The 27,386-nt window shown below is 41.6% G+C and overlaps 1 protein-coding gene across 4 annotated transcripts; it reads left to right on the top strand.

Annotated features, from left to right (window-relative positions):
* The first annotated feature begins 186 nt into the window (after window positions 1-186).
* On the top strand, window positions 187-26,360 carry LOC122540325 (draxin). Of its 4 annotated transcripts, none has more exons than XM_043675870.2 (8): window positions 187-403; window positions 561-685; window positions 6,181-6,670; window positions 12,944-13,122; window positions 15,307-15,418; window positions 19,169-19,261; window positions 25,213-25,302; window positions 25,823-26,360. In XM_043675870.2, the coding sequence occupies exons 3-8, from the start codon at window positions 6,190-6,192 to the stop codon at window positions 25,933-25,935; spliced, it is 1,068 nt and encodes a 355-aa protein (XP_043531805.1). In that variant the 5' UTR covers window positions 187-403; window positions 561-685; window positions 6,181-6,189; the 3' UTR covers window positions 25,936-26,360. The 4 variants fall into 4 exon arrangements, with proteins under 4 accessions (XP_043531805.1, XP_087836583.1, XP_043531802.1 ...); XM_087980457.1 differs by having other exon boundaries at window positions 188-403; window positions 561-740; window positions 19,172-19,261; XM_043675867.2 differs by having other exon boundaries at window positions 188-403; window positions 561-740.
* The last annotated feature ends 1,026 nt before the right edge of the window (window positions 26,361-27,386 follow it).

Raw genomic sequence — 27,386 nt, 5'->3', positions numbered from 1 at the left:
CAAATCTTAGAATAATCTTTTGCTACCATGATCCTGCCTCCAATTTCATTGCATCGGTTGAACAGGACCAAACCTCTTCACATGTACCCAACATCCTCTCATCTCCCCCTCCATCCACCTCTTCAGCAATTCAGGGTGGGCAAATAATTTATTAGATGTGCATGGTTCTCTGCCTCCAGTTTATTTCTGTTTTTGTATTTGGTTGTCTGTACATCTTGTTGCATTTCTTTATTCTTTCGCGTTGTGCCCGCCCCCATGTCTGCCGCTGACATCATTTTCCGGAGCGCGCCCCGGGAGCGCGGATCCTCAGCTCTGTCCCAGTCTCTGGGATATTGAATCTTCGGGTGCTGTCAGGTTGTGGAAAGCGGTCACAGTCTGTGCTTCGTCCCCTGGAGATACACAGGTAGGAAGTGTCCTGACCGACGATAATGCTCAAACCCCAAAAGCCGCCCTTTTTAACATTATTCTGGGTGAGGCCGGTCTATTCACCTTATCGTACCTGCTGCCCATTTACAAATAACTGTTTTAGAATTTTCATATGTTTGTGTTTACTCGAGCAGAGACAATAGCAGGTGGTTGTCAGAATGGAAGTCTCTGTGTGTATCTCTGTCTATCTCGAGTCGATGGATAGGAACCCAATTTGTGTGTAAATCGTCTTCTGTCAAACTGAAAAAAAGACTCTAAGGTGTGTGTGTGTCGGAGGATGTGGGGAGCAATTCACATATATTATGTCGCGCTGTGTGAGTACAATCTCCACCTATTGCTTTTCAATATTTGATTGCCGCTAACTTGTTCAGATTGGACAATATGTATGTAAAATATGTAAAGTGCCAGGCATTTAATATCCATTATTGTAGGTGCAGAAGTTCTTACACTGTTTGAAACCTGGTGCTCTTTTTTTGTCTTTATTGGACACTGGGGGTAACTGAGTAGTTTGTATGAAAGCTAGACTTCAGCGCTGCTTTGAACATTTGACCAAAACCCAAAGATGGGAATGAAGGTGATGCACATGTCTGGTGACACTTGGAGACACAATGCTTTGTAAATCTGACACGGAAGATATTCATGACAGGCACAAGGTTCAGTTTGTAGATAGGGTGTTCATTGAAAGTAATCGACTTATTAAGCGATCCTGGAGAATTGGAATTGCGGGTGATACTTAGTAAAGATGCTGCAAATGTATCTTGGGTGGTGTTTGATGTTAGAGCAGATGGGAGAGTATCTCCATGGGGAGCTGCAGATAATTAACATTACCTCTGGGGCAGGGGAGATATCCGTTCAAGAATAAATACATTGAAGCTGAATAATTCCCTCAGAATACAAGTATCTTTTCCAAACTGTTTACTTTATTGGCTTTTTGAATTGGGATACACTTATTTAGCCATGAAAGCAGTGATACAATGTTGTATTATTATTGTGTGGTGTGTATTTGCAAAGCCCCGTCTATGGTTCGTCAATCATCTTGACATATGTCTTTTTCTTTTTCTTTGTCTAAGTTCCTCCGCCGCATCTCTGAAGGCGTCGTTCTTATTGGAGTACAGTTCCATGGACCGACAAAATTATAAATGATTAGCCCAGACATTAAGTGTATACAACATATTCACCACACTGAGATCAACACCAATCCAAATTCATACCTCATCCTTTAAACACCAACAGCATCCAGGGCAAATTGGTGTTCCAGATCAAATTTCCTGCCTATACGTCCTCGACAACCTGGGGTCACAAACTACCATGAACCACTTGGTTATAAACAGTAATGATTCATTCATTGTTTTACTGCAACAACTTTCTGACTCCCCAAAACTTCATACCATCTGCATGGCATGAAAGTGGAGTGTGCTGAAATACTCAAAGAATGCAACATTATCCAGGACAAAGGAATTAATTTGATTGGCACCATTCACCACCTTAAACATTCATTTTTTTTCCACCACCAGCATAATGTAAATGCAGTGCATAGCATTTACAAGATGCACAGCAGCACTTCTTCAGCATACCTTTGGCACAGTTTTGCCAAACCTCCAACTTCTAAAAGGACAAGGGCAACACACACATGAGAGCACCAGGTGTCGTTTCCACCTCCCTCCCCCCAGTCAAACATCATTTTGACTTGGAAATGTATCATCATTGCTTCGTCACAAGACAAATTCCTGGAACTTCTGACTTAACAACTATATAAATATATACCTACACCCTTCAAACTGCAATGGGTCAAGAAGTGCCTCCCCACCATTCAGTCATTGAATATATTTAAGGCTGAATTGGAAAGATTTTTAATCTAGAAGGAAGTCAATGGTTATGAGGGACAGACAAATGTAGTCAAGGTCACAAATTCAAATCAACCATGGTCTTTTTGAATATAACAGTTCAACAGTAAGTAACCAAAAGGTTACTCCTACTCCATTTCAATAGACAATAGGTGCAGGAGTAGGCCATTCAGCCCTTCGAGCCCGCACCGCCATTCAATATGATCATGGCTGATCATTCCTAATCAGTATCCTCTTCCTGCCTTATCTCCATAACCCTTGATTCCACTATCTTTGAGAGCTCTATCCAACTCTTTCTTAAATGAATCCAGAGACTAGGCCTCCACTGCCCTCTGGGGCAGAGCATTCCACACAGCCACCACTCTCTGGGTGAAGAAGTTTCTCCTCATCTCTGTCCTAAATGGTCTACCCCGTATTTTTAAGCTGCGTCCTCTGGTTCGGCACTCACGCATCAGCGGAAACATGTTTCCTGCTGCCAGAGTGTCCAATCTATTCATAATCTTATATGTCTCAATCAGATCCCCTCTCAGTCTTCTAAACTCAAGGGTATACAAGCCCATTCGCTTCAGTCTTTCAGTGTAAGATAATCCCGCCATTCCAGGAATTGACCTCGTGAACCTACACTGCACTCCCTCAATAGCTAGAATGTCTTTCCTCAAATTTGGAGACCAGAACTGCACACAGTACTCCAGGTGTGGTCTCACCAGGACCCTGTACAGCTGCAGAAGCACCTCTTTGTTTCTATACTCAATTCCTCTTGTTATGAAGGCCAGCATGCTATTAGCCTTCTTCACTACCTGCTGTACCTGCATGCGTGCCTTCATTGACTGGTGTACAAGAACACCCAGATCTCTCTGTACTGCCCCTTAACCTAAATTGATTCCATTGAGGTAGTAATCTGCCTTCCTGTTCTTGCCACCAAAGTGGATAACCATACATTTATCCACATTAAACTGCATCTGCCATGCATCTGCCCACTCACCTAACTTGTCCAGGTCACCCTGTAATCTCCTAACATCCTCATCACATTTCACCCTGCCACCCAGCTTTGTATCATCAGCAAATTTGTTAATGTTATTGCTGATACCATTTTCTATATCATTAACATATATTGTAAAAAGCTGCGGTCCCAGCATGGATCCCTGTGGTACCCCACTGGTCACTGCCTGCCATTCCAAAATGGAGCCGTTTATCACTACCCTTTGTTTCCTATCAGCCAACCAATTTTCAATCTAATCTAGTACTTTGCCTCCAATACCATGCACCCTAATTTTACTCACTAACCTCCTGTGTGGGACTTTAACAAAGGCTTTCTGAAAGTCCAGGTACACTACATCTACTGGATTTCTTAGTGGGTGGCACGGTGGCACAGTGGTTAGCACTGCTGCCTCACAGCGCCAGAGACCCGGGTTCAATTCCCGACTCAGGCGACTGACTGTGTGGAGTTTGCACATTCTCCCCATGTCTGCATGGGTTTCCTCCGGGTGCTCCGGTTTCCTCCCACAGTCCAAAGATGTGCACGTCAGGTGAATTGACCATGCTAAATTGCCCGTAGTGTTAGGTAAAGGGGTAAATGTACGGAAATGGGTGGGTTACGCTTCGGTGGGTCAGTGTGGACTTGTTGGGCCGAAGGGCCTGTTTCCACACTGTAAGTAATCTAAGTAATCTAATCTAATCTCCCTCGTCCATCTTCAGAGTTACATCCTCAAAAAATTCAAGAAGATTAGAAGATTTCCCCTTCATAAATCCATGCTGACTCTGTCCTATCCTGTTACTACTATCCAGATGTGCCGTAATTTCATCATTTATAATAGACTCCAGCATCTTTCCCACCACTGAGGTCAGACTAACTGGTCTATAATTTTCTGCTTTCTCTCTCCCACCTTTCTTAAAAAGTGGTATAACATTAGCCATCCTCCAATCCTCAGGAACCGACCCCGATGGTCCTGATGGTCTTATATACAAAGATAATTCAGGATGGAATTAAGTGCTCTTCTTGCTGGCGTTGAGCAAATGTGCCCACATTGAGCAAATAAAAAACCTCACTTGCTGCAAAATAAATATTAAAGAACTGGAATTTATATACAATTAGCAATGTTTGAGAAGATTTGTAGCTCAGGTTGATGATAAGTATGTAAGTTAGCTTGCTGAGTTGGAAAGTTTGTTTTCAGATGTTTCATCACCATGGCTAGCTAACATGATCTAGTCATGGTGACGAAATGTCTGAAAACAAACATTTGTTGTCAGATATTTCGTCACCATGACTAGATCATGTTAGCTAGCCATGGTGATGAAACATCTGAAAACAAACTTTCCAGCTCAGTAAGCTAATTTACATACTTATTTACATACAATCTTAGACCATCCCAAAATGGTTCACAGTCAGTGAAGTATTTTCAACTGTAATGGCTATTGTAATACATAAAATAGATGAATGTTCAAGTGGGGAGGAAGTGGCATCGTGGTAATGGCACTGGACTTGTAATCCAGAACCCTAGGCTAATGTTCTGGGTCATGGGATTGAAACCCACCATATGAGATGATGAAAGATGAATTCAAAAAACCCATTTGGTTCACTATTATCTTTTAGGGAAGAAAATCTGTCTTTTTACCTGGTCTGACCTATTTGAGACTTCAGATCCACAGCAATGCGGTTGACTCTTAATGGATTCTAGGAAATAAATGCTGGCCTAGCCAAAACAGACCACAAATCAGGATGATATGCTTAAGATACATGATGACTTCAAAATTAATACATTATGCCCCATGTAAGTTTGTTTTACAAAAAAAACTGAGAAAAGGGTTTTCCATTTTGCTACAACCTTCAATCACACACACCTTCTGTGCCATTGTATAGATTTAAAATCTAGTCTCTACATTTCCTCCAAGTGGGAGATAGATATAACACAGAGAAGGGAGAAAAGTGGCTGTGAATATTGAGAGGGGAAAAATTCATTCAAGAATCATTCATGGAGAGGCTGAAATGTGGAAAAGTTTGTTTCTCTGCTCTGGTGTGAAGGCAGGTACAAGACCCACACTGAATTAGGAGTATGTTTTTAAAAAAAAAATAATTTTTCACCATTTGTGTCTTAATGGCATGAAAATGTTAATTAGTTATTGAGATTTTCATTGAAATTTTAAAATCAGTAAACTCAAACACAGTATTTGATGCCACATCTTATTCCTTTCCAATCCTGCCTTTACTCTTCACAAGAGTTGGCACAGAATTAATGATGCTAAGGGCGTCCTTTTGTGCTGTAATATTCAATAATTCTCACTCCAGTTTCTATCTCAGCCCTGGACAAACTAGTTTTGGACATTGCTTTACATAAGCTTTGAACTTTTGCGTTTAGAGCATGTTCTAAATGAATGGAAAAATGTGCCTGATGTTAAATGTTACACTTCACTGAGCACAGCTGACTGAGCAGATTAGAGTGCCCTGTAAATATCACAAGCATGACACGATATGATAACAGCAAAGATAAAGGATTGCAAGTCATTTTGACAATTTATTTCTATAGTCCCATTAGTTTCCTGAAAACGCCATCTATTCCTGAGGAATGGAATTCATCAGGAGGCATTGCACAATAATCAAATCTAATTTCCACTTGTTCAACCTTAATGTAGTCCAGAGACCCTGAGACACATTGAAATGCTTCTGCAATCATTTTGACTGATATAGGCTGAACTTAAGCAATTCAATAATTGAATCCCAAACCTTGTCTTGTAACTGGGTAGTTATGTATAACTTTTACTATCTGAACAATTGGGGGAAGTTTTGATTGATCTTGGTAGATGTTAAAGAAAGTTCAATGGTAGTTAATCTGCCCCTAACAGTTGCACAGAATATGACTTTGTTGCTGCAGCTGAACTCAAACTCTCTGTCTCACCTCACATGTTTCTTCTTCAGATTAATCGCATGAAGAAAATGGCTCACTGGTACTTCATGTCTCCTTTCCTCTTCCTCTTGGTTTTTGATGGTCTAAACCATGTCTGTGCTTTGGAGGCTGGAACCAGAGGAAGGAAAAGTACATTGCAGCCACTAGACAGCAGCAATAATCTGAAGAGACACGAGTCCTGGCCAGATCCTCTCAGATCAGGCCGTAAACATGGCATACAGAGGAAGGACAAGACCAACACCATGGTAACCAAAGTACTGGAGACGGACAGACCAGATGAGGACAGTGTGGGATTGGAGAGTCTGACTCCAGTGCGAGTGGAGACAGACAGTCTGGAAAGAACAGCAGTAATGCCACAGGAGAGAGTTACAGGCCAGAAAGGTCAATTTTATCCTCGAGAGCCAGAATATTATCCAGCAGGAGAGTCTGCAAATAAAGGGAGAAAGCACAATAGAGACCATAAGAAACCAAATCGGAGAGAACGAGCCCGACACAGTAAGGGTAAGAAGAGCTTTGGAAACCTCATGAAAAGCATTTTATAATATTTTTCACAACTAGAAACAATAGCCTAACATGGAATTAACCAGGTTAAGCTATCCATAAATGTGTCATTTAAATTAGACTAATCAGATAAAGTTATAGAAAATCCAACTATACCAACAATAACTCCAGTGTTTGTAATTTTGATTTCAGGTTATTAAGTAGGATTTTAAATTAATATCAAGATCAGTAAACACAGAAGCTTGTGTGAAATTGCTTTCCAAAATTTGATTACTTTACAAGTTTTCTATCTTATCATGTTCCAATTGCTCAGTTTGTACATGTAACACATTCCATAAACTCTGCTTTGTTGTCCCAAAACTCTGCTTCCCACACATTATTCTACAGAAAAAAACCATTCAGCCATCTTCTCCCCTAACATTTCCATTTTAAATTTGCGTAATTTTGTTTGAACACTTTTGTGGCCATTTTATGTCCCTGTATCTGAAATCTCCTTTTTTAAAATTCCTTACATCTTTCTGCTACATTAAAGAGACCATGTAAATGCAAGTTATGTGTCTCTTTTTATTTAATTCCTTCTGGCATATACTGTAAAAGTCTCTTGTCTTTATCTTCCTCTCATATCGCCCCTCTCTCTCCATGACTCCTCACCTTTGCATAGTTTCCTCAATGTGTCTTTTTACTGTCCCTATCACTCACTCTCATCTTTTCCCTTAGCTCTATGCTCTGCCCATTATTTTTGCTTCCCAAATATCTATTTTCTGCTGTTGCATTTGTCTTTTTTATCTTCCTTTCCTCCTCTTCTTCCCTTGTCATTCTCCTTTACTCTCTCTCACTTTCTGAATCTTGCTCACTCACTTGTTGGGCCTAATGCTTTCCTGCAGATCATGTGTTAAGTATATTGTTTTGATTTCCAATTTGGATTATCATTGTATGAGACAAATACAATTTTGCTATTTCATCAGCTGCAACAGTCTGCATGGTGTGCCTCTACAATCTCTTCAGCAGGTGTTTTCTCTACACCTTCCCCATCTCTGTTTAGAAGCTGTCTGAATTTTGTCCACAATTCTTCCATCTCTGCCCAGGGTCTTTCATGGAAGTATATGTGGATTTTAAAATAAAAGTAATGCTCAGAACAGTGATGGACCAAAACACTGTAGTCACGTGCAGGATGTAAGTGTTAATCACAAACTTGATGGTTTGTCAGAAGGACAATGGAAAACCTGTCCTCATCAACAGCAGGGAAATCTGATAAAAGGGAGAACAAATTTGAGAGAAAAAAAGACAAATTAAAATTTAAAAATGTTCTCTCCGTGATATGATCTGAGCCTCACTTCGTTTTCAGTGTATTTAATAATAAGTTGGTTTTACAAGGGAGGTTGCAATGTCCTGACAGGGTTGACCCCTATGGTGTGAATTCAAAACCCAAAGCACAGAGTACCATTTTTGATTCTAATATGGTACATCTAACTTGAGGAACTTCAAGTGAAGGACTTGAAGAGTGGTCAGCTGAGTTAATATAGGAAGTTTTTATTTTTTATGACCTGTATTCGACCCTGTTATATGAAGCAATATGGTATTTTCAGTACAGTCAGTTGGGGCCTTCAGTGCTGGAAACCCCTCATCACAGAACATCCAGCTGTTTCAAACGTTTTGTTCAGTCAGTGTGTAAACTGTATGGTACTGGCTTTCTGACCATAATTTGCAGATAATTCTTCACAAAAGAAGTTGCATCCAATGTTTCTGGAAATTAGCAGCATATAAATTGCGAAGCAAGAAGTTGCCCTGCAATATCTTTTCAAAGTGTATTGAGGACACCAATAGATTGTAAAAATCTACAGGTTTCATATAAACTCAAAGTTCTCTCAATATGTAGTAGGGAATAGTGAAAGGGAGTCAACCTTTTCTTTTGATACACTTTGTACCTGGAACTACATATTTTTCATGACAAATGTAGTTTACGTGGGTTAGTCTGTTAGATCTTTAAAGATAACATCAAACAGTCAACATGTTCTCTGCTAAAATTGCTGACTTTAATTAAAGGGATGTTAAATAGCAAAGGATACAAAGGTGGGTTTTCTCACTTCATTTCAGGCCATCCTGTGCAAGAACAATATGTATAGAGAGTTCCCTGGATGCTGCCTGACCTGCTGCACTTTTCCAGCAACACATTTTCAGCTCTGTATAGAGTATCTAGTTAGCTAATAATTGACTGAGCTGGTGATGAGGGAATAGAGATTCTAGCAAAGCAGTGTCATGCAAGGGTTGCTGTTGTCCTTAAAGAGGGTAAGTTTTTGTTTTCTTGTGAATCACATAAATTACTAAAACCACAAATGTCAAATTCTAAGAAACACTGCAAAGAATCGCAAATTTTGGTGTGTACCTAGAGGTGAGGATTGCTCTATTTAGTCTGACGGTTAATATCATGTTCCTTGAATGGATGGTAATGATCATGATGTTTGACTGGAGTATGGGATCACATTTTTGGATGGTGGAGAAGGGAGCCACACTGTTTGGTTAAAGTGGAGGATTATGTTTGTTGCATGGAAGTAGCTCAGAGTACCAATTCTCCCCATGGTACAGATTGGAATCAGATACTGTATCAAGATAAATTTATTCTTCTAAATTATCACTATTGGAGACTAGCAAGCCTGATGCTAATCAAAATTTGAACTTGCAAACAAAGTGTGAAGACAAACATTTCATCTTTCTTTTCTATGTGTTACATATGGTTAGTAATTCCTAGGACTAAAATAGTTCATAATTCCTAGGACTAAAGGGATCAAAGGGTATAAAAAGGAAGTGGGAACAGGGTATTGAGTTGGATAATCATATTGAATAACAGAGCATTTTCAAACGACCATATAGCCTACTCTGCTTTTATTTTCAATGTTTCAATAGACTTTATTGAAGAGAAGCTAAAGGTTGCAATTTTGATGTGGGAATATTGAACCAACATTACTACAGGCATTACTGGATGGGGTGTTGCTGGGAATTTATCCATCATTTATATCTCTATGCCTTGCACTTGTTTCCACAAGATTATAAGTAATGTATTATCAAGATACTAGCATCTGCCCTCTGAGATGAATGTAAAAGATGTCATTGCACTATTTGAAGAAGAACAGAGATGTTCTCTTTGGTGTCCTGGTCAATATTTATCGTTCAGTCAATATAATTTAAAAACTTGAAATTCTTGATATTATCTCATTGGTCTCTGTAAGACCTAGCTGTGCAAAAATTGGGCATTCATTTGTTATATTGGAACAGATCACACTTCTAATGTTCATTATTAACTGTACAACAATATGGAATGCTACTGAGGTCATGAAATGTTCTTTCAAAATGCAGGTCTTTCTTTAAAAATATTGGTGTCATTACCACTGGAGTTGATATCCTTAATTATTTTTTCCCTCACAAAATCAAGTAATGCTGTTAGAATTTCCAGAAATTTCAATATTCAGCATTTTGACATGTTTATCTGGAAATAGGAGAAAAAAACATGAAAATGTAAAATGTTTATTGCAAATATGCACTGAAGGGAGAAAAGATGCAGACTGGAAAAAATACACAAAATTTCACAAGTAAATTTTGCAATAGCCATCTATGTAGATTCAAAACCGAACAATGGACAATCATGCATTTAGGAAGGTTAGAACTAAGGTGAAGAGTAAATTGGTTGAGGACCTTGGCAGAATGGTGCTATTTAATAGAGAACAAATATTCTCCAGTGAGGCAGCCCAAGGATGACCACTTTACGTTATGGTGAATCAGGTACGTGAAGCCGTAGAACATAATCATTACTTTCTTCCTGGCTGGGCCTCTATGTAACCACTAGAGCCTCATAAAGGAGACTAAACATCCTGTCTGGATTTAGACTGTTATGTGGAATTTGACAAAAGATCCTGCAAAAAAAAATGCAAATAAATGAGGAGTTAGTCAGACCTGGTGATGCCATAGAATACCAGTTAATGTTGAACAACTTTGAATAAATTTTCCTTTCACTCCTCTCACTTTCTTTGGTTCATAGGGGTGGCCATGGATACCCACATGGGGCCCAGTTATGTGGTGTACATGGAACATTCCATGTTCCAGACCTACTCTAGCCCCCAGCCACAACGCTTTCTCTGGTACATCGATAATATAATCGGTGCTGGTTCCCTTTTACATCCAATATTGGAAAAGTTTATCTATTTCACTTGTAATTTCCACCCTGCTGTCACCTTGACCTTGTCCACTTCTGATCCCTCCCTTTCCATTTCTGGGGATAGGCTGGCCACCAATATCCATGACAAAAATCACTGACTCCCACAGTTATCTTGACTAAATGTCCTCTCATCTTGCTTCCTGAAAGGATTCTATTCCATTCTTCCAGATCCTCCACCTCCAATGATGCCAACTTTGACAAGTCCAGTGAAATATCCACTATCTTCCTCAAACAAAGATTCTCCACCACCATGGTTGACAGGACCTCAGCCATGTCCGAACCATCTTCTGCAATTCAGCCCCACCCTGTTTTCCCTCCCACAACAGTGATAGGGTCCCCTTCTTCCTCACCTTCCATAACACTTGCACCCACATCTAAAGGATCATTACACACCATTTCAACCATCTCCAGCAGGATGCTGTCACCAGACACATGTTTCCCTCCCCTCCTTTGTCAGTCTTCTGCATGGACTGTTCCATCCAGAACACCTTGGTCCACTACCAACACCTTTGCACACCCCATGGCACCTTTCTTTGCAGTCACAGAAGGTCTTACAGCTGCCCGTTTACTTCCTTCCCCCTCTCTATCCAAGGGCCCAGAAACATCTCCCAGGGGAAACAGCAATTTATCTGTACTTCACTCAATCTAGTTTACTGTATTTGCTGCTCACAATGTTGTCTGCTCTGCATTGGGGACATGAAGTGCAGACTGGGCAACTGCTTTGCAGAACACTACATTCTATCCACAGAAAAGACCCTGAGCTTCTGGTTGCCTGCCATTTCAACACACCACCATGTTCCCCGGCCAACATTTCCATCTCAGGTTTACTGCAATGCTCCAGTGAAGCTCAGAGCAAGCTGGAAGAACAGCACCTCATTTTTGGCTTGGGAACCCTGTGGCTATCTGGAGTCAATCTCAAGTTCAACAATTTTAGGGTTTGAGCACCTTCTCCCATGTCCTTACTCCAAACCCCACACACCAGGCCTTGTCATCACATGAGCTGCTACTACAAACAACTCATTGTCAGCCACTAATGGTCCCCATTATCAATTCTCCCAGGCTTACTTTACCCATTCCTTTGACTGCTGAACTGTTTTTCTCTCTCTCTCTCTATCTCTGAGCTCCATCATCACCTAACATTTACTCCTTCCCCACTCCACCTTTAGCATATACACCAAACTTTTCCTTGCTCCAATCAGTTCTGAAGAAGGGTCACCGGATCTGAAACGTTAACTCTGCTTTCTCTCCACAGATGCTGCCAGATCTGCTGAGTTTCTCCAACAACTTCTGTTTTTATATTAGTTAATGTTGTGTCTGTTCAAACTGAGCAAGTGGCTGGGAATTTCATTGGGACATCTTTGGCCAGGAATGGCGTGTTACATTTTGGAAAGACTAACAAACTAGAATTGGAGACTTTCTAAATATTTGAGATTTGTGCAGAATACATATATAAGTGACAGTTGATCTCACTATTAAATAGCGTAGTAGATGAAATCAGGAGTGCACTAATGTACTCAATCAGCAACTGTGTATGAAATAGCACTGCTTTTGGCTGGTGTGCTTGGGGCTGGACAGTGGTGGATTGGCGGGTATGTGAGTATGGGGTAGGATCATGATTCCAATATATTCCCTCAAGTCCGGACACGGTTTTTAATGTTAAACCATTTGTAATGCCAAATGAAGGCAGTGTGTGTGGCAAATTAATTCATCAGTTCATTACTGCTTTGGCTTTCGCAGCAGTGAGCAATCGTGCCTCAAAGCAAGAGACAGAGTAATATCCAATCAGGAGGTACAAGCTCAAAGGTACAAAATGTTCAGCAGTTTGCTCAACTCACTCAGCAAGTCCCTGTCACCCAGTCAGTCACTCTCACCCAGAAGATCCCACTTTATCATGTTGTCACCCAGCAGGTCCCTACCTGTCATTACAGTTCTCTGTCAGTCAGCAAGTCACCTTGCCATGCTATAACCAAGAGACCTCGGATAACCAGCTTGTCTTTAACCATATCAGCCAGTTTTTTCTAACTGCAGGTGGTCAATTTATACTAATAGCTATCCTTTCTCTGCAGGGAAACTGCCGGGCACTGAGTTAATCCCACTTTTAAAGGATCAAACGCAAAGCAAGGAGACAGATGAACCTTCCACACTGCCCCTGCCAATGTCCAGCACCATTGTGACCAGTACATTGCTGACCACTATCACAACCGAGGAAGCACCTGCAACAAAGCCTAGAAGCACACGACAACAGGTAAACCGAATTGTACAAGGTCACAGTCACACCCTGAAGTCACCCTTCAGCAAATATTCCTCCCCTCAGGCGCTCAAGAATTTAAAAAAAAATGGAGCAAAGTGATGGTACTCACAGAAGGAGTGCAAGAGCATTGCATGAATATAGCGGAAACCTTTTGCCACCAGTGGCAGAAGATGCACAAAGGATCAGAGCTGGAGAAAAATATGGCTCATAATAGGTGTAGGAAATTGCTTGTAGAGTTGCTGTGTGGGCATTTATAAATATTTATAGTATTGGGATTTATTGTATTTTGGATTTTAATTCAATACATTGTCACAGAGTCGTTGTGTGGTGGGGTCATAGTTAGGTGAACAGGAATTAGAATCATGGCTATGTAGACAATACAAGGCAAGATACAAGAAATTGAATTTTGGAAGGTATTGATGCCAATAAAGGATAATTGAGTCTGGAGGTGAAAGAAGTTCAGGTAAAGGTTTTGGTCTAAGTGGAGGAGGTAAAAAGCAACAGTTCTTGCAGAGATAAAAGCTAAAAAGTTGTTGTAGCTTATGATGTTACAATTGTAGACCATCTGGTGAAAACTGACAAATATGTAAGAAGTAGTTGGAGAAAATGTCAAGGACTGAAGATAGATAAAGAAGTTGTGGCTCATTCACAATGAATGACAGGAAAGCAATGATATCGAAATAATTGTTTTTGATTCTCAATATATGACACTGGTATGGAGATGCCAGTGTTGGACTGGGGTGTACAAAGTTAAAAATCACCATGGCAATGGATGAATGGGCACCGCACAACAATCAACAGACAGTAGCATTCCCTCCCAGTTGGGAAACACATCAGTGGTCCAGGACATTCGACCTCGGACCTTCGGGTGACCATACTTCAAGGCGGACTTCGGGACAGGCAGCAGTGAAAAGTGGCCGAGCAGATGCTGATAGCTAAATTCCGTACCCATAGGGAGGGCCTCAACCGGGACCTTGGGTTCATGTCACACTACAGGTGACCACCATTGCACTATACACACACACAGAGACATACAGACACATGTATACACACACAGACATACAGACACACGTATACACAGACACACACACTCCTACAGACACGCACACACCCACACATGCATCCTCTCACAGACTTAGACCACTTTACACTCACACACACACACATATGCACTCTCTCTCAGACACTCACAACCCCCCACCCCAGACACACAGACACACTCCCACACTCACACATGCACCCTCTCACAGACTTAGACAGTTTCCACTCACACACACACGTACACTCTCTCACATTCACAACCCCCCAACACAGAGACACACACACACAACACAATATATACACACACACACACACACAAACCCACACATATACATATACGTTTGTGGGGTGAATTTGTACTTGCAGAGTTACATTGTACTTTGCTCAAAAACTGTATGAATCCATGTAAGACTCTGTTAACTCACTTTTTAGATTGAATCAGTCTAAACATTATGGCACAGACAGGGAACACAGGGACCTAACACCTTCAACATATTATCTGGCTGACACCAATTGTTACAGTTAACCTGAGAATGTAATTTTAAAAAAAAGTTTTGTGATTTACATATGAAAGAAGTGAAACTATCGTGGTCATTCTAACAGATGAAAGCCTCAACAAAGAATCAAGGTATTTTTCAATGTATAATTTCAGTTACATCACACTGTAAACTTTTGCTATAAATTCTGTGTCTTACAATTTTGTCTCCACAACCACCTGATGAAAGAGAAGTGCTCCAAAAGCTAGTGCTTCCAATTAAACCTGTTGGACTATAACCTGGTGTTGTGTGATTTTTAACCGTATATTCTCAAGCCCCCAGGAGACACCCAGGTCCTTTCTCGGTGGTAATGCGTTGTTAGATTACTGTTGCCTAGATGGATTACTTCCAAATTCATTCATTTGCTGCTCCCCAATCTGATCTCTGTACTGTCTGCAAATTATTATTTATTCCAATCTAATTACTGTCATTCTCTTTGCTCTTTCATTCCATTATCACTCTATTGCATTGATCTCTGTCTCATATATTTTCCTTCATTTGTCTCTCAAATAATCTATGTTTGTTCATAATCCTCTACTTGATGTCTGTCCTTTTGTTCCATTACTTCTGTGTCTTCTCTCCCCCTGTCTCTGACTTGTAGGTTGGAACAAGAACAGCTGCTGAGGTAAACCCCACCCTCGATATGACACTCTTTGATTGGACAGATTATGAAGACATGAAGCCAGATATTTGGCCATCAGCAAAGAAAAAAGGTAATGAATAAAGGGTACAAGCATTAGGGGTAGAGGAGATGGAGGCTATAGAACTCAGATGGAGATGGAGGGAGTGCAATTGCATGGAGTAGTGAGCATGAGGGAGATGGCAAGCACCAACCTTTGGGAAGGAAAATTAGCTTCAACAGTTTTAGAGGAAGAGAGTTTCAGTTTTCACTTTCCTTTGTGTGAAGAAGTGTTTCCTATCATCACCTCTGAACAGACTACTTCTAATTTTAAGGTTATTCCCTCTTGTTCTGAACTCATTCCACCAGGGGCAATAGTTTATCACTAATTACCCCATCAAATCCTTTAATCATTTTAAGTACCTTAAATAAATAACTCTTGATTTTCTCAAAAGAATTCAAACATAGTCAATTCAATTTTGATTTGACTTATTGTCACATGTACTGAGATACAATGGAAACTATTGTTTTGCATGCTTATCAGACAAATCATACCTTACATAAGTACATCAGGATAATAAGACAATGCAGAATATATTGTTATAGCTACAGAAAAGTTGCAGAAAAAGATAAATTCTAACGTATAAGAGATCCATTCATAAGTCTGATAATAGCAGGGAAGAAGCTGTTCTTAAATAAAAACCAAATGGACTGCAGATGCTGTAAATCAGAAACAAAAATAAAAATTGCTGGAAAAGCTCAGCAAATCTGGCAGCATCTATGAAGAGAAATCAAAATAAATATTTTGGGTTCGGTGAAGAAGGTTCACTGGAGCCGAAACATTAACTTTGATTTCTCTTCGCAGATGCTGTCGGATCTGCTGAGCTTTTCCAACATCTTATGTTTTTGAAGCTTTTCTTAAATCTGTTGCTATGCATTTTCAAACTTATGTATTCTTGATGGAAGAAGATGGAAGGGAGTATAAGCGGGTCTTTGATCTTAATTTAACATTCTGGGCTTGGTATCATTCTGGTCAATCTGTGCTGTACTGTCTCCAAACTTACATGTATCCTTACTGAGGTGCAGTGCTCAGAATTAAATCCTGTAATTTTATAGGGATTTAAACAGAGCTCTGTATAACGGTTACAAATATTGTATTTGTATAGTAGCTTCCTTAAGATTTTGGCAATTTCCAATTTGTTCTTGTAATATATAGTATCTGTACATGGACTTCTAAAAATCCCTGCTCCACCACATTTCTAAACTTCCTGCCATTCAGAATACACTATGAATTATCTTTCCTGGATCCAAAGTGGTAACCTCACACTTCCTGATTCTGAATTTCATAAGCCATACAACCATAGTCTAGTGCACTGACCTCTACACCGCTGAAGCCAGACGCCAACTCAAGGACACCTCTTCCTACCACCCCCTCGACCATGACCCCACCGCATCGCCAAACCATCATCTCCCTGACCATACAGAAGCTCATCACCTCAGGAGATCTCCCACCCACAGCTTCCAACCTCATAGTCTAGGAACCCCGCACTGCCCGGTTCTACCTCCTTCCCAAGATCCACAAGCCTGACCACCCTGGCCGACCCATTGTCTCAGTGTGCTCCTGCCCCACTGAACTCATTTCTACCTACCTCGACACTATCCTATCCCCCCCAGTCGAGGAACTCCCCACATACGTTCAAGACACCACCTATGCCCTCCACCTCCTCCAAGACTTCCGTTTCCCTGGCCCTCAACGCCTCATCTTCACCATGGATATCCAGTCCGTCTACACCTCCATCCGCCATCACCGGGGCCTCCAAGCCCTCCGTTTCTTCCTCTCCCGATGTCCCCAACAGTACCCTTCCACCGACACTCTCATTCATTTGGCCGAACTGGTCATCACCCTTAACACCCTTAGTGGGCGGCACGGTGGCACAGTGGTTAGCACTGCTGCCTCACAGCGCCAGAGACCAGGGTTCAATTCCCGCCTCAGGCGACTGACTGTGTGGAGTTTGCACGTTCTCCCCGTGTCTGCGTGGGTTTCCTCCGGGTGCTCCGGTTTCCTCCCACCATCCAAAGATGTGCAGGGTCAGGTGAATTGGCCATACTAAATTGCCCGTAGTGTTAGGTAAGGGGTAAATGTAGGGGTATGAGTGGGTTTCGCTTCGGCGGGTCGGTGTGGACTTGTTGGGCCGAAGGGCCTGTTTCCACACTGTAATCTAATCTAAATCTAAGCTAATCTAAATCTAAACAATTTCTCCTTCGAATCCTCCCACTTCCTCCAGACCAAAGGGGTAGCCATGGGCACCCGTATGGGCCCCAGCTATGCCTTTCTCTTTGTTGGCTACGTAGAACATCTTCCATAATTACACCGGCACCACTCCCCACCTCTTCCTCCGCTACATTGATGACTGCATTGGCACCACCTCGTACTCCTGCGAGGAGGTTGAGCAATTCATCAACTTCACCAACACTTTCCACCCTGACCTTAAATTTACCTGGACCATCCCCTTACTGGACCTCTCCATCTCCATAAATAACGACCGACTTGACACCGACATTTTTTACAAACCCACCGACTCCCACAGTTACCTGGATTACACCTCTTCCCACCCTACCTCCTGCAAAAATGCCATCCTGTATTCCGAATTCCTCCACCTCTGCTGTATCTGCTCCCAGTTCCACCCCAGAACACACCAGATGGCCTCCTTCTTTAGAGACCACAATTTCCCTTTCCAAGTGGTTAAAGATGCCCTCCAACCCATCTCATCAACATCCCGCACCTCCGCCCTCAGACCCCACCCCTCCAAACGTAACAAGGACAGAACACCCCTTGTGCTCTCCTTCCACCCTACCAACCTTTGCATAAACCAAATCATCCACCGACATTTTCGTCACCTCCAAACGGACCCCACCACCAGGGATATATTTCCCTCCCCATCCCTTTCCGCCTTCCGCAAAGACCATTCCCTCCGTGACTACCTGGTCAGGTCCACGCCCCCCCCATAACCCAACCTCCCATCCTGGCACCTTCCCCTACCACCGCAGGAATTGTAAAACCTGTGCCCACACCTCCTCCCTCACCTCCATCCAAGGCCTAAAGAGCCTTCCACATCCATCAAAGTTTTACCTGCACATCCACCAATATCATTTATTGTATCCGTTGCTCCCGATGCGGTCTCCTCTACATTGGGGAGACTGGATGCCTCCTAGCACCAGGGACACCCGCACCAATCAACCACACCGCCCTGTGGCCCAACATTTCAACTCCCCCTTCCACTCTGCCGAGTACATGGAGGTCCTGGGCCTCCTTCACCGCCGCTCCCTCACCACCAGATGCCTGGAGGAAGAACGCCTCATCTTCCGCCTCGGAACACTTCAACCCCAGGGCATCAATGTGGACTTCAACAGTTTCCTCATTTCCCCTTCTCCCACCTCACCCCAGTTCCAAACTTCCAGCTCAGCACTGTCCCCATGACTTGTCCTACCTGCCTATCTTCTCTTCCACCTATCCACTCCACCCTCCTCCCTGAGCTATCACCTTCTTCCCCTCCTCCACTCACCCATTGTACTCTATGCTACTTTCTCCCCAACCCCACCTTCCTCTCATTTATCTCTCCAATCTTCAGGAACTCTGCCTGTATTCCTGATGAAGGGCTTTTGCCCGAAACGTCGATGCTGCCTGAACTACTGTGCTTTTCCAGCACCACTAATCCAGAACCATTCCAAACAACCAAGTTTAGTTTTTTGAGAGTATGACAGTTGAGAATAAAAGCAACTTCTATGCACCTACTGAACTGTTCTCCCTCCCAGAAATTGATATTTTTGCTCTATTTGTTCCTAGTAGACAAGCGTCGTAGCAAGAACCTGAGTAATGGGAACCTCACATCAATGGCTGAAGTGGAACCATGTGATCATCACCTGGACTGCCTACCTGGTATATTCCTAATAATCCTGAGGCTTTAATCCATCACACAAACTTTTTTAATACCAAGAGAGGCTTCTATGCCAAGCTTCTGGGACAGTCACCATTACAAGCAGAAGTCTGACTTTTGTGTGATCAATTGTTGCTCTGTCCATCTTTGGAATGTGATTCAGTATCTTTTACTAGAAATGTAGAGAAAGCGAAAAGCAAAAAAAGAGAGTAGGGCTCTTAGGAAAGGATAAAACCACTGTGGGCTTGGATTGGGATCAAGTATGATTCAGTAACATGGCAACACTGGAGTCCCCTCTTCAACCTGTAGTTCATTGTTGTTCAGTGGATGAGTTAAAAGGGACCTGACTGCAGAGTGAGTTGTGGATGTGATCTGATATTGTCACCAACATTGCTCTTTGTTGAAGTGACAAAGTGAAGAAAGAGAAAATGAAAAGACTTACATTTCTAGAGCACCTTTCATGATGACAGATATCTAAAACATTTTTTGTAAAACGTTTTACAAGCAATTAAGTATGTTTGAAGTGAAATCATTTTTGTGATGTAGGTAACTTGGCAGCCAATCTGTGCACAGCAAGATCCTTTCAACATCAATGAGGCAATGACTATACAATCTATTTTTGTGAAGTTAATTCCAGGGTAAATATTGGTGAAAGTTCCAGACATAAACTCCCCTTTGCTTGAAAGCATGCAGTGAGATCTTTTGGAGAAAAACTACAGTAAGCTGCAACGCAAAGGGACTTGGGGATATTGTACACGAAACACAAGAGCTAGCACACTGGTACAAGCAGATAATCGGGAAGGCTACTGAAATGTTGGCCTTTATTTCAATGGGGTTAACGTACTAGAGGGAGGGAAATCTAAGTGTAACTGTACAAGATACTAATGAGACTGTTTTTGGAGTACTATGAACAGTTTTGGTCCCCTTGTTTAAGGAAAGGTATAATTTAATGGGAGGAAATTCAGCAAAGGTTCATGAGGATGATCCCCAGCATGAAGGGAATGTCTTATGAGGAAAGTCTGAAGATGTTTAATTCAGATAAATGTGAGGTGCTGCATTTTGGGAAAGCAAATCTTAGCAGGATTTATACACTTAATGGTAAGGTCCTAGGGAGTTTTGCTAAACAAAGAGACCTTGGAGTGCAGGTTCATAGCTCCTTGAAAGTGGACTTGCAGATAGATAGGATGGTGAAGAAAGCGTTTGGTATGCTTTCCTTTATCGGTCAGAGTATTGAGTACAGGACATTGGTTAGGCCACTGTTGGAATATTGCATGCAATTCTGGTCTCCTTCCTATCAGAAAGATGTTGTGAAACTTGAAAGGGTTCAGAAAAGATTAACAAGGATGTTGCCAGGGTTAGAGGATTTGAGCTATAGGGAGAGTCTGAACAGGCTGGGGCTATTTTCCCTGGAGCGTCAGAGGTTGAGGGGTGACCTTATAGAGGTTTACAAAATCATGAGGAGCATGGATAGGATAAATAGACAAAGTCTTTTCCCTGGGGTGGGGGAGTCCAGATCTAGAGGCCATAGGTTTAGGGTGAGAGGGGAAAGATACAAAAGAGACCTAAGGGGAAACTTTTTCACGCAGAGGGTGGTACGTATATGGAATGAGCTGCTAGAGGAAGTGGTGGAGGCGAGTACAATTGCAACATTGAGATTGCATTTGGATTGGTATATGATTTAGATTTAGATTAGATTAGATTTAGATTACTTACAGTGTGGAAACAGGCCCTTCGGTCTAACAAGTCCACACCAACCTGCCGAAGCGCAACCCACCCAGACCCATTCCCCTACACCTAACACTACGGGCAATTTAGCCAGGTCAATTCACCTAACCTGCACATTTTTGGATTGTGGGAGGAAACCGGAGCACCCGGATGAAACCCACGCAGACACAGGGAGAATGTGCAAACTCCACACAGAGAGTCACCTGAGGCGGGAATTGAACCCGGGTCTCTGGTGCTGTGAGGCAGCAGTGCTAACCACTGTGCCACCCAAAATGAATAGGAAGGGTTTAGAAGGATATGGGCCAAGTGCTGGTAGGTGGGACTAGATTGGGTTGGGATATCTGGTCGGCATGTTCGGGTTGGACCGAAGGGTCTGTTTCCGTGCTGTATATCTCTATGACTCTATGTTGGGAATCTACTCACTGGAGTACAGATGATCTCAAAACATACAGGATTCCTAAAGGGCTTGACAGGGTAAATGCTGAGAGGATGTTTTCCCTCATGGGGAAAGTCTAGGACCAGAGAGCAGAGACTCAGTATAAAGTGATGCCGATTTAAGACTGAGATGAAGAGGAATTTCTTGTTTCAGAGGGTTAGGAGTCTTTGCAACTTTTTGTCACAGACAGCTGTGGGGCAGAATCCTTGTGTATATTTAAGGCTGAGATAGATAGATTCCTGAAAGTTGGAGAATTAAGGGTTATGGGGAAAATGCAGGAAACTGGACATGAGGAATGATCAGCTATGATCCTATTGAATGGTGGAGCAGCTTCGAGGGCTGAACAGCTTACTCCTGTTCCTCTTTCTTTTGGTCTTGTAGTCTTTCACAACCTCCTGAAGGGGAGATAAGGCCTTGGTTTAACTTCTTATTTAATCATTGGCGCCTCAAACAGTGCCATGCTGTACTGAGGTGTTAGTTTTGATTTTTGTGCATATTTTGAATCCATATTGTTTTGACCCAGGAGCAAGCTTCTTTGCTAAGGTGACAGAGAAAGTGAAAAAAGAGATAAAGCAATAAGCTTTGACTAACAGTGACTTGTCTCAGTTATAGCATATTTACCTCTGATTCAAGATGAATTGCAAAGGTTTGAGTATGTAATCCAAGATGCAGATGTGCTGCACTGGCAGAGGTCCCATTTCTTTTTCAAATGGAATGTTAAATTGAGTTAACCTGCTATCTAGGTTCAATGTAAAAGATCCTTCAGTACTATTGAAAAAATAGAAATCTCCTGGTCAATATCAATCCCTCAACAAAACCTAAGAGATTCTGGTGAGTTTCTGACAAAGGGTCAATGGACATGAAACATTAAAATTATATTCCTCTCCACAGATGCTGCCAGATGTGCTGAGTTTCTCCAGCACTTTGTGCTTCTTGGTTATTGTTGCACTGTAGAACCTTCTGAAGCATATATCTGCCTCTGCTACAGGAAGGATGTTATGAAACTTGAGAGGGTCCAGAAAAGATTTACAAGGATGTTGCTAGGTTGGAGGGTTTGGGCCATAGGGAGAAGCTGAATAGGCTGGGGCTACTTTCTCTGGAGTGTCAGACACTGACAGGTGACCTTATAGAAGGTTATAAAATCATGATGGACACAAATAGGCAAGGTCTTTACCATGGTAGAAGAGTCCCAAAACTGGAGGGCATACGTTTAAGGTGGAGGGGAAAGATTTAAAACAGTCTTGAGGGGCAACTTTTTCACGCATGTATGGAAGTGGTGGAGGTTGGTATAATTACAAAATATAGAAGGTATCTGGATAGGTATATGAATGGGAAGGGTTCAGAGGGATATGTGCCAAATGCTAGAAATTGGACTAGATTAATTTAGGATGTCTGTTCAGCATGGTCAAGTTGGACTGAAGAGTCTGTTTCCATGCTGTACAGCACTATGACTCTATAATGTTCCATATATTACATCAGTGAAGCCATTTCAAAGTACTTCATTGACTGAAAAGAACATTAAGTCCTGAGGTTGTGAAAAAGTGACATAAATATGCATTGCTTCTTTCTAAATGTGATTTGAGCAATGACTACATTGGAGTTAAACACTACAGTACTCTTGCACAGTTATCATCCAGAAGCTTTAAGGAGTTAATCTGATTGCTTGTTATTGCTGTGATTACTTAATCTCATGACTATTCAGTGCAAGTTTCAGTCTGAATAACTCCCCACCCCCAACATCAACCTTTCAGACTCAGTGCAGTTAATTTAACAGAAAGAGAAATCCAGTGGGAGACTCATTAACATTGGTTGTTGAACACAATAATCTAACCGTTCAGGGAGCAGAGACGGATTAACTGTCGTACGAACATACATTGTCATTGCTGCAGGCAGTGGAACATTGCACCTCAGAGCTACCAAATGAAGTGGAGAACAAAAGAAAACTGGATGGTGTCCTGTTGTGCTGTGTGTCTGATGCACATTCTCTGTCCTGCTGCCATCTCTCCACAGCTGCTGCATAATCACTGGAGGCAGTGACTGAAACAATTATAAAACACATACCACATGCCTATCTTGTGATTATCTATATGATCCCTGATGTCAAGTGACTTAGAGATGGTTTGTTTGGGAAGCAGAGACTGGAAAAGCTTAATAGCCTTTCCTTGCTTTGTAGTTTATGAATCAAAGGGTTGCCAAGAATAGGAATTAGAACTGCAGAATTCACCCAGTTCAATACATCTCATCAGGGAAGCAAAGAACTATGGTGAATGGACATATGGCATTCCTCGTACTAAAAGGAACTGAAACCTACATTGAAATAAAAATAACGTATTCAGAAAAAGATTCATTGTATCTGATAGTGCAGATTTTCATTGATAACTCTTCGGTGTTGGAATTCAATTCCTTGTCCAGACCAAATACATTGGCACAAAATCGGGGCAACATTCCTAATTCTGCATATCGCAGAATATACTATACAGATAAAAGGAAGAGCTCCAGAGACCCGGGTTCAATTCTCGCCTCGGGCAACTGTCTGTGTAGAGTTTGCACATTCTTCCCTTTTCTGCGTGGGTTTCCTCCGGGTGCTCCGGTTTCCTCCCACAGTCCAAACATGTGCAGGTCAGGTGAATTGGCCATGTTAAATTGCTCGTGGTGTTAGGTGAAGGAATAAATGTAGGGGAATGAGTCTGGGTGGGTTACTCTTCGGAGGGTCAGTGTGGACTTGTTGGGCCGAAGGGCCTGTTTCTACACTGTAGGGAATCTAATCTAATCATATTGCTCCCTTCAGACTTGGAAGCAAAGCAAGTTATGCACAACTATTTGCCCATATGGAGCAATTTTAATACAGTAATTGCATTTCATGTCTGTGTAATGAAGCAAATATTGACACCTAGTGACAGGAGATATCAGATTAGATGTCAAAAAATGTTTCTAAAGTGATGGGTTTTAAGGTGCATCTCAATGTAGATAAGAGAGGTGAAGAGGTTTGCAGAGGAATATTCAAAGCTCAGGGCTTGGAGAGCTGAAGGCAGAGCCGCAATAATAGAGGGAGCAGGGAATATACAAGAGATCAGAAATGGAGGAACACAAGGATCATAGGGGTCTTCTACAATGATAGGAGGTTATGAAAAATAGGCAGGAAAATATGGAGGAATTTCATACGATTTTAACATCAAAAAAGCAATGATTTTAATAACGAAACATTATTGGACCTGGAGCTTACATATTGCATCAAGCACAGAGTGATGGGCAAACCAGAATTGATGTGAGTTAGGAAGTGAATAACAAAGTTGTCAGTCAGTTGAAGAATATGGAAAGTGGAAGTTGAAAGAAGGCGCGAGGGTGCTGAATAGCTGAATAGCAAAATTTAGACATCATAAACGCAGTGATGATTTTTTTTCAATAGCTAACAGGCTGAAGCAGGAGCACAGTTTTGAGTTTTGCTAAATTAAGTAGGCTGTTTTCCGAAATAGAGGGGTTGCTAACAGGCTGATTCAGCCTCAGACAACCAACAGGGTGAAGTTGCTGGTAACGGAATGGGGCTTTTGGAGAGACCAAAGACAATTCTATTCTATAGATACAGTATTTAACTTTAGGAAATGTCTGCTCATCCATAACTGGATGTATGTGCATTGTCTTTGCACTATCTGCGTGAGAATTGGCTGTGCCTTTCTCTTTGCATTGAGCATTCTGGGCGGTGTCTGGTCCACATTATCTCTACTAGTTGCGATAATTCGTGTCAAAATCACATAACACATGAATTTAGTGCGATATTTGTGTTTGTTCCCACAGGTTGGTGTTGTGACCTCCGGCAGCACGTCTGCAAAGCGCACAACCGCGGCCTCAACAATAAGTGCTATGATGATTGTATGTGTGCGGAAGGTGAGTGCACTCTGGCTCAAGTTTAACCATAGTCGTCTGGGTTTGAGCACTGGCTATCAATCCCAAGGGTTTAATCTCCCCTCTCACTCATTGACTCCTCACCCGGTTCCCAATAATATGAATCAAGGTCAATTTCAGTCCTGAAATTGAGAGGTCACCGTTTTAAAGGTACCCTGGCTCAAATCTCAGTATTGTTGAAGGCACGTGTTGGTCCTCGAACAAGCTACTCTTCCTTAATAAAAACAAAGAATTGCGGATGCTGGAAATCAGAAAAAAAATTGCTGTAAAAGCGCAGCAGGTCTGGCTGCATCTGTGGAGAAAAAGCAGAGTTCACGTTTCGTTAAAATAAACGTTAAAGCTACTCCTACGGTTAGGTTGTGATTTGGCTCTATTACAAACCGAAAGTGCGGATTGTTTGTAGCAGAAAGAAGCTCAGTCTTGTAAGAAGTGAAGTTGGCAATTGAGCCGGGTCCTGTCAAGTGAATGGTCAGGACTGAGCCCACTGTTCTGTCTTCATCAGGTCTTCGCTGTTATGCCAAGTTCCATCGGAATCGGAGAGTGACCCGCAGGCGAGGACGGTGTGTGGAACCGGATTCAGTTGACATCGATCACGGATCGTTTATTACGGTCTGAGCAGACTTCATTAAAAGTCCAGCTGTTTCGACCCCCTCAACCGGTCAATTCTCAACTCCAATAACAACAGTGAAAATCTTGATGGCACCAAGAATGCATGTGACTGCATTGATAGACAATGCCATGTTGGCGCCGTCTGGAATAAGGTCCTTGCAATCACTTAGTCAAGTCCGATACAAACATTCTCATTTACACCCTACACTCCAAAAACATAATCCATCAAATCCCACCAATACACAGAATCCACTACCCAACTACGCTAATTGAATTCTCTACTGGTTTATATCGTCCAATCGACTCATTTGTTATTTGAGAATGTCCTGCGTCTGGTAGACACACTAAACTTACATTTGTAATACAAGTACCGTACTTTTATAAATAGATTTGAATGTTATTTAACAATAAAACCTTGTCTATAAGGGTTTGTTGTTATCCTCCTTATGACTTTTTATTTTCAAGGAATCTCTCTACAGTTCTCCAGACAACCTCCCATCAGGTATTACCCTTCTCTTTAAAAGTCGTCACTATTCCCATCGTCATTCTCTTGAAACCAGACGTCACAATGTCCCTTTGCTCTAACCTTATTATTGATTGTTAATTTAATGTCTTAAGACAAATCTGTAGTATTTCGCCACCTTTTTTGAATATAATTTAAACTCACAATAGAACCAGACTTTTAAAACAATTTAGGATCCTGCAGTCTAAAGCTGTGAACAACTACTGTATAATAATTGAATTGTGTATAATTAATCAATTTGAAATTTCTCATTTGACTTTTACTGAGCTACAACTCAGAAGGTGCGGGTACCAGCTGGTACTTTGCCCAAGTGACTATTACTCATGTCTGAGTCTAGACAGTGAATATTGGTAAATTATTTGTGGACTATTTGAATATAAAGGACAACAAATGCTCAGTACTTTCTCACCTAATAACTTGATGTATATCCAGGAGTGTCACTGGATAATGAGAAGAAACTGTAAAACTGCATCTGGATGGGTAAATGAGTAGGAAGCATTTACAGGAATTTGGGCCAAGTGCTGGTAAATGGGACTAGATTAGGTTAGGATCTCTGGTCGGCATAGACGAGTTGAACCGAAGGGTCTGTTTACGTGCTGTACATTTCTGTGACTCTATCATTGATGTTCTACAGATCTGTAGAAGCTTTACCATTACATTGAGTGAATAGGTGACCCTTTGGATGCACTGGGTCTTTCCTGCTTTCAGCGCATTATTGTCATTTTGACAAAATATACTTATAATTAATTACTTTTTTTCCAGCAATATTCTCCAAATAATTTTAAACCTTTGTCGTAAATTGTGTTGTAAGAAGTAAAGGTGGAAATGGGATTAGAAAGTACTAAAACCACTCAGCTGGTCAGTCATCAAAAGTGGAAAGAACAGAGATTCATTGTTTTGAGTAAAGGTATTTCAGATGCACAACTGTTTCTGC

The sequence above is a fragment of the Chiloscyllium plagiosum genome, unplaced genomic scaffold, assembly GCF_037043375.1.
Source record: "Chiloscyllium plagiosum isolate Xiang-an unplaced genomic scaffold, Cpla_swu_hap1 HiC_scaffold_37, whole genome shotgun sequence".
Classification (NCBI taxonomy): Eukaryota; Metazoa; Chordata; class Chondrichthyes; order Orectolobiformes; family Hemiscylliidae; genus Chiloscyllium; species Chiloscyllium plagiosum.
Note: the sequence above shows the minus strand (reverse complement) of the source record. Positions and strands in the feature narration are given on the sequence as shown.